This window comes from Terrapene carolina, unplaced genomic scaffold (assembly GCF_002925995.2).
Source record: "Terrapene carolina triunguis isolate 2854851 unplaced genomic scaffold, T_m_triunguis-2.0 Scaffold96, whole genome shotgun sequence".
Lineage (NCBI taxonomy): Eukaryota > Metazoa > Chordata > Testudines > Emydidae > Terrapene > Terrapene triunguis.
In genome coordinates, this window is record NW_020664447.1 from 39,574,096 (window position 1) to 39,582,054 (window position 7,959).

Sequence of the window (7,959 nt, forward strand, 5' to 3'; positions counted from 1 at the left end):
ACCACAGTGGACAGATATGCCAGGGAATTAATTGATGATGGAGAGTGGATCACTTAATCTGTTCTACCTTAGAGATGATTCCTCTGTCAGGTTTGTGGCACACTAATAGGGCTGTGTATGGAGCTGTGACTACAGAGGGCTTTGGTCTTGACAGCTGTTCACCTGGCACGTTTTACCAGCAATAAAAATTCACACATTTGGAAATTTAAAAAAAATGTTTAAACGTTGATGTGTATCTGATTCAGACTTGCCCGGTTATGTTTGTTGTGTTTCTCAGTGGAATTAATTGTTGCTGCTGGATCCTGGTCTGGATATGATGGCCCCTGATTTTGGTTTATTTATGCCCAGAAGAAGACTCGTTGTTGTTTGAAGCATTATTGTTATTCTATCTAATTTTTTTGCCTGCTATTGTTCCAAGTAATGTGTGAGATCACTGTGAGAGAGAGAATTTTCTACTCGTTTGCTTTGTGTGTAGTCATTTCCATTGCTGATCCTGTATAGTTGGTCAGTTTCCCTTGTTTGTGGGGGGTCTCCTTTCACACCGCACTGTAAAGAGAGATATTTAAAAAAAAAAAAACTAAACCCCAAAAAAAATTGTCAGAGGCTTGGTCAGGTGTAGTACTTGAAACTACTTGCAATGCATATTTTGAGATCAATGGCCCTTTAGGTTGGGATTTTCAAAGGAGACTAAGGGAATTAGGTGCCCAGTTTGCAAGTTGGGCACCTAACTCCCTTAGTCACCTTTGAAAATCCCACCTTTTAGGTGTATTTCTAATCTGAAAAGAGACTGTAAAAATGTTATCTTCTTATTCTGCAAATGTGCTCCCTGTGTGTCTCCACAGTTGTCATCTGCTGACTTTAGTGAGCAAAATACGTTTTTACTGCTCTCTACTTCTGTTAGCCTTGCAGAACCATCATAGCTAAGAGACTGGGATCATCAAAAAAGGTGTTAACTAAGTTCCAATTGCAAGGCCAGATTTTTCCTCAGTTACATCTTTGCATTCCTATTGAAGACCGTAGGGTTTCATAGGTGTAACTGAAGACTTAAGTTGAAAATATTTTGTCTGCAATGAGGTATGAGTGTAACTGACCAGGACTTGGCCTGCTGGCCCTGTGTGATTTGTGATACCTGAGTGGGAAGGAATCTAACTTGACTCTTAGAGCCCAGTGTGAGTTTACAGGGTTGGCAGTTGTAAAATGATTTTCCTTTGTAAACTTGAGCAGGTTCAGTTTAGAATTATTGAGATGCAATAAATGTTAACCTCACCATACCGTATTTTAAGGAGTTTACTTCTCAGTGTGGTGCCAGGATTTAAAGTTGCATCCTTGAGGTGCCTAGGTACCTGATTAGTTCTGAGGGCTTGAAGACCTCTTCCTTTGAGTGCTGAGCTGTAGCTCTCTGTGTGGATGAGCCACTGCAAGTAATACTTAAAATCTGTGAAGTACTGGCGAGCCCCACAGAGTCTGGTCCAGGAACATGCAGTAGATGACAGTGAGAAATTGCACAGTTTTAAATAGTCCTGATCCCTGAGCAGTGGGCTAAACCGTGGAAGACTGAACTCTGGTTTGTGCCGGTTGTAGAGTTATCCATGGTATTTATATTCTCTGTGTAATAGGAAGGCAGGCTGGCCCAGCAGCCTAGGGTCCTAGTGTTAATGTGTGGGATCTGGATTCCATTCCTGAGACTACTAGGCTGGGAGGGTAGCATGTGTTGGGCCTTGTACGCTTTTCCATATATTCTCCCCTCCCTTGATTGGCTGAAGGAAGTAGCATTCATGGGCTCTATAGGGAGCCACATCCAGTTCCTTGCATTGGTTAGAAAGCTCCTACACCAAAAGTCTTTTTATGGGGTAGAGTGTGGGTGGGGCAAAATATCCAAGATAAAAGAAAATCTTATAAATTTCCCATCTCCCTCCTTTTTCCCCCTCCTGAAGATGTGTAAAGGTCCTATTGGTGGTGGCACAAGTTGGGGAGATACCCCAGACCAGGATGTCCTTAATATGCTGGGTTCCGATAACCTGAGCCGGCTGAAGAGGCTACAGGAGAGATTTGTCGTTCCTCAGAGCATCAGAGGGCCCTGCCCGCCCCCTGCCTTCCCAGGGTGCCAGCAGTTCTTCAGGGACTTCATTCTCAGTGCAGGAAGGTTAGCTGCATATCACTGCTTATGCCTCGGCTAAGTTTGGATGGTTGTTGGCTAATACCACTGGCTTGTGCTGCAGTTGGGGAGTCAACTCAGAAACTGGTCTTGGAACTCCAGCTCTTTGGGACATTGGAGCCCAAGTGGGGACGTTTTCAAACTCTGAAGAAGGTTGCCATTTGCACTGTCCATTAAGTACTCCTGGCTGGTGTAGTTACCAAGTTGCTCTTGTATCCACTGGCACAATTCATCTTCCTCTCCTAAGAGCTACATCAGGCTAGTTCCTAGTTAGCTTACTACAGAATCAAACTGAATGTCTTGCCAGAGGGGGTCATGGTTCCCTAATACCACGAGGTGATGCAACAGCGAACAGCAGGAGCTCTGCACAGCTGAAGTGTTCCTTACAGGGTGGTGGTCAGTGCCCTGCAGTGGAGTGTGGGGCTGTTCTATGGTTAGCCTTTCATGTTCCACAGCATAGATTCAGATCTCCCTTAGACTGCAACTGAAATGAGTTTAGGGCCCTCACAGTCTCTCATCTGTAAATGTTTAGCCACAGCATTAGAACTAGCACACTGTTGGAGAATAAGGGGAGTCTCTGTTCCAGAGAGGCTCAAGATTAGAATGGAAAAGGTGGTTAGTCAAGTTGAGGTTGGTTAGTGCACTGACAGAGCTGTGTGGCGAGACTTGTATGGAGTCTGCCCAGGCTCTGTCTGGCTGTTAGACAGTGCTATTCTTGGCCACACAATGCACTTGGAGTTCCTCCCTTAAACGAGTTGATGTTTTGTATCGGCCGTCCCCCACTTCAGTGATTAAGGCTTAAATGTTAGTTGAGATTCCACTGCTATTTTCAGTCTGACTTTTCATCTTTTGCTGAAGCTACCAGTTCAACCAGCACCTGATGGATAGCCTGTGTCTAAAGATACTCGAGCTGGATGGCCTTACTTTGGTAGAGCATGAACCTAGTGATGGGGAGGCAGATATGGATGAACAGGTAAGTAATATGTTCCAGACACCTACTAAGAACTTGTTCATTGGATCAGTCCAAGAGCTGGTTCACGACGAGGGTTTCCTAGTTGCTACAGTGATATAAATAATAATAAGACTTGTTTAAAATTCAGCTATAGTTGCAATTATTATCCTCTTTAAATACTATTTTAGAATATTTTTTTAAGTTACATCAGTATGTTTGGAAGATAAGAAATTCTCCACTAAGGTTCCAGTAGCCACTTTAGCTTTGCCTCTCTATCCAGCTACCATTTACATGTGCTCAGTTATGGTCACAGCTGTAGCTATGCAAACTATGGCACCTTTTGATGTTTAGCAACTCTTAAAATGTGGTTCTATTCTGAAAAGGGTCAAGTTTTGTGTTTTAAAAGACGTCTTAGCAGGTCTGTTCACTGTGTGTTGAGTCTGATGGTCTGACTGCAGTACAAATAAAGTAACTTTTAACATTTAAAAAAAAATCATGTTAAACCTGTAGAGCTAGCATACCTATGTTTGTAAGGCTAACTGTGCAATCCCATTGTTCTCAAATTTTGCCTAGTTATACCTGTGCAACTCCACTAAAATCCTGAGGGTTGCACAGGTGTAACAGAGGGCAGAATATGGCCAGCAGGATCTTTGATGATCATGTTGCACAAGCCACAAATTTAGTTTAGCTGAGATCCCAGGGTGTGTTTGTGGTGCCGGAAGCTTCTAAGATGAGCAAACAGTCTGGAGTCACTGAGACAGAACACACGTAGGACCCCAGGCTGCCATCTTCACCAAGTCACTTTTCAGAATGAAACTGCTCTCTAAATTCTCAGAGATATGCAGCTGCTATTCAGCTGATGTTGGCTATGTGCTGATTGCTCTTGCTTCATTGCCAGAGATGGAGCAGTGCAGGAATATCAGGTTAAGATTAGTAATATGGAAGTATGACTGTTTGAGCAGCTTCTTGTTTTCTTTCTTTTTTTTTTTTTTTTTTTTTAAGAAAAAGATCTTGGATTCATTTGTTGCTTATGGCAGTAGTGGGACTATCCCCTGAGTAGCCAGTGCAACAGTGAAGACAGGAGCTGTGTACAGCCATTTATGTATGTAATTTAAATGTACCCATCACCACAATATCTAGTTACATTTATACTGATTAAATGTACTGCACTGGTCTCTCTGGAGGAGGAGCCAGGTCTCTACTTGCACTCAATTCTAAGCTGCTTTTGTAGGTCTAAGTGGCATGCCCCCGGAGCATGTTTCTGGGGCTGTATTGCAATGTGATTAAGGGAATGCCGGCTGGAACAGGTGGGCTCAGGTTCATCTCTTGTAGTAGTGAGCTTCACAGTTGAGGGTCCTCTACTGAAAACGCTCTTAAACTGAAACCTGGACTCTGTCAGTGGAAACATTTTTGTGGAACCCATCTACCATGGAGAAAAGTAGAGAGACATGAGGTCACATAGCTCAGCCTCTTTCCATGCAGGGCTTTGAAGAGAAGGGCCAGGTCCTGTAAACACTTGATTGCTGAACTCCGCTTTTGAAGGAGACTTGAATATTGCAGAGTGCCCTTCTCTGTGTTGTAGGGGGGAAAGTTTTTCAGAGAGTGGTGGGGAGGATGAAGCTGGGAGGCATTTCCCATGCAGGAAGAAAAGAACTCTGGTAGATAACTGCCTCCCAGTTTGGTGTGGTGTTGTCCCTGACCAGTTTTCCTTCTCTCCATTTCAGGATGAAAAAAAGCGTTTCACTGCGGCCCTGATGACTCTCCGGCTCCTGGCAAAATTTCTAGGATTTCTTGTTTTCCTGCCATACCAAACAGTGGAACCACCGAGCAGAGACTTGCAGGAGTCTGCAGTGGCATTAAGGAACCAAGTAAGTAACCTGCTAGAGAACCAGCCTGTGCTTTTGCTTGGCAAGTAAGTTTCCTTTGCCCCAGATGAGGCAGATATTTCTCTGCTGCCTCTGGCAGCATCATTTCATGAGGTGGAACAGACTCCAAAATGACATTCCACACTGTGCTGTGCCCTGTCTCCTACGTGTGTGTCCTGTTGGGTGAAGAATAGCGTATGAGATAGGGAAGAGGGAGGTGTTAGTAAGTGGTGCAGTGCTGAACTTCTTGATGATGCTGTTGAATCATGGCCATTGTATCGAAGACCTGAATACACTGGAAAGACTTCCTTTGCATTGTGTCAGGTTCTACTGCCAGAAACACTTTCAGGAGTGTCTCAGCCCTCCGCTAAATACTTCCACTAATATGTCAAACCAGATTCAAATTGCCTTTTATTGTCTGTAAGAATTGAACCCAGATCTCCTGATACCGGGTCAGGGTTCTAGCCAGAAGACCATCTTCTCAAAGCTACAGTGGGATCTCCATTAGCTATTACTAGCAGGATATTTAATTTATGTAGATCTCCAGCGACTGGAAGTTACAGAGATATAAATACTAGCCATTTTGTTACCACTTAATTGTACAAAAAGTTAAATCATGGAAAGAAAAAACATAAGGTAGATGTGGATTTTTCTTTTTAAAGTAAGTGTGAAAAGTTAGCTTCAGACTACTTTAAGTTGACTTAATGTGTGTTGCCCATCAAGACCCTGCCTGTACTGGACATATTGAAGCTCCTGAGACGATCTATCTTGAACCGACGTACTATCCTTACCGTTCCTTGGGTTGTAGAGTTCCTCTCCCTTGTGGACCATTTTGCTCCATTCCTTGACTACTACGGGAGGGTATTTTCCCTCCTGCTGCAGCTGTACAGGTGAGAGACTGAGCAAGGATGCCTGCACCTGCTTGAGAACATTTCTTTGCAATGATAATCACGTCCCACTCTTCTTCCAAAATGGTGGCTGTGAGGCTGCATGCTGGCCCTCAGGTGGGACCATTATAAAAATCACTTAATTCTTCTATCCCTGTTACAGCTGTAAATCACTTGTATTTCTTTTGATTTTATACAATGTTAAGAAGAGTCCATCACAAGCTCTGGGAATCTTTGACACTTGATTAAAATATAGAGTTTGACCAAATATATACAACTTCCCATGTGTCTTCAAGCCGTGTGCAGCTGCAAAATATAAACTTAAGTCCCTCCACAAAGTTTCCCACTGCCCAAATATTCTCAATTCTTCTCCCCTCCATAAAAAACAGTGCAAAGAGATGGGCTTTGTAGCATGTCCTCAGGTCACCAAACTGGCTGCTGCAGACCAAATGTACAATGCACTTTATACACCCCCACCCCCCACACACTCATGCACAGGCTAAGACACCTTCCCTGCTCAAAAGAGCCTGAACTTTAGGGTAGACAAGGCAGGGAACAGGTCAAGGAAATGGAGAGCATGGAGACAAGTTATAGTATAGCGAGAATATTTTTTTATTAATGCAGCTGAGTTTTAATGGTCTCTTCTACTGCCCTTTTTCCATGGCAGATGCCTGGTTCTTTCTGAAGATAAGGAGATGAGTTTCCTAAACAAGCTACTGATACTTGCAGTGCTGGGCTGGCTTTTTCAGGTACAGTAGTTGGAAATGTAAATGGCTGGAGGAAAAGTGTGATAGAAGTTAATAGAAAACAATTGAAAATGAGATAAATAAAGTGAGCTAAAATAAACATGAGATCCTTTCTGTAGAGAGTTTAACACTGGTGTAAAAACAACAAGGAGTCAGGTGGCACCTTAAAGACTAACAGATTTATTTGGGCATAAGCTTTTGTGGGTAAAAAACCTCACTTCTTCAGATGCATGGAGTGAAAGTTACAGATGCAGGAATTATATAATGACACATGAAGAGAAGGGAGTACCTCACAAGTGGAGAACCAGTGTTGATGGGGCCAATTCAATCAGGGTGGATGTAGTCCACTCCCAATAATAGATGAGAAGGTGTCAGTTCCAGGAGAGGCAAAGCTGCTTCTGTAATGAACCAGCCACTCCCAGTCCCTATTCAAGCCCAAATTAATGGTGTTAAATTTGCAAATAAATTTTAGTTCTGCTGTTTCTCTTTGAAGTTTGCTTCTGAAGTTTTTTTGTTCAAGAATAGTGACTTTTAAATCTGTGTTAGAATGACCAGGGAGATTGAAGTGTTCACCTACTGGCTTTTGTATTTTACCCTTCCTGATGTCCGATTTGTGTCCATTTATTCTTTTACGTAGAGACTGTCCGGTTTGGCCAGTGTACATGGCAGAGGGGCATTGCTGGCACATGATGGCATATATAACATTAGTAGACGTACAGGTGAATGAGCCCTTGTTGGTTGATGTGGTTGGGTCCTCTGATGGTGTTGCCAGAGTAGATATGGGGACAGAGTAGGCAACGAGGTTTGATACAGGGATTGGTTCCTGGGTTGGTGTTTCTGTGGTGTGGTGTGTAGTTGCTGGCGAGTATTTGCTTCAGGCTGGGGGGTTGTCTGTAAGCGAGAACTGGCCTGCCTCCCAAGGTCTGTGAGAGTGAGGGATCGTTTTCCAGGATAGATTGTAGATCATTGATAATGCGCTGGAGAGGTTGTAGCTGGGGGCTATACGTGATGGCCAGTGGTGTTCTGTTATTTTCCTTGTTGGGCCTGTCCTGTAGTAGGTGATTTTGGGGTACCCGTCTCGCTCTGTCAATCTGTTTCCTCACTTCCCCAGGTGGGTATTGTAGTTTTAAGAATGCTTGATAAAGATCTTGTATGTGTTTGCCTCTGTCTGAGGGGTTGGAGCAAATTCGGTTGTATCTTAGGGCTTGGCTTTAGACAGTGGATCATGTGATGTGATATGGAAGACACTCCTGTATAATTCCCTAGTTTATTTCTATAGGGCCTTGGCTACACTGGCGCTGTACAGCGCTGCAACTTGCTGCGCTCAGGGGTGTGAAAACGCCCCCCCCCCCCC

The 7,959-nt window shown here is 43.7% G+C and overlaps 1 protein-coding gene across 4 annotated transcripts in view; it reads left to right on the forward strand.

Moving 5' to 3' along the window:
• CDAN1 (codanin 1) overlaps positions 1-7,959 on the forward strand; it is a 42,568-nt gene that overhangs the window by 17,572 nt on the left and 17,037 nt on the right. For all 4 annotated transcript variants that reach the window (XM_024197465.2, XM_024197467.2, XM_024197468.3 and 1 more), the window contains 5 exons: positions 1,935-2,143; positions 3,014-3,128; positions 4,832-4,975; positions 5,696-5,862; positions 6,527-6,608. In XM_024197465.2, the coding sequence (XP_024053233.1) occupies positions 1,935-2,143; positions 3,014-3,128; positions 4,832-4,975; positions 5,696-5,862; positions 6,527-6,608 (717 nt within the window). The remainder of the gene's footprint in view (positions 1-1,934; positions 2,144-3,013; positions 3,129-4,831; positions 4,976-5,695; positions 5,863-6,526; positions 6,609-7,959) is intronic.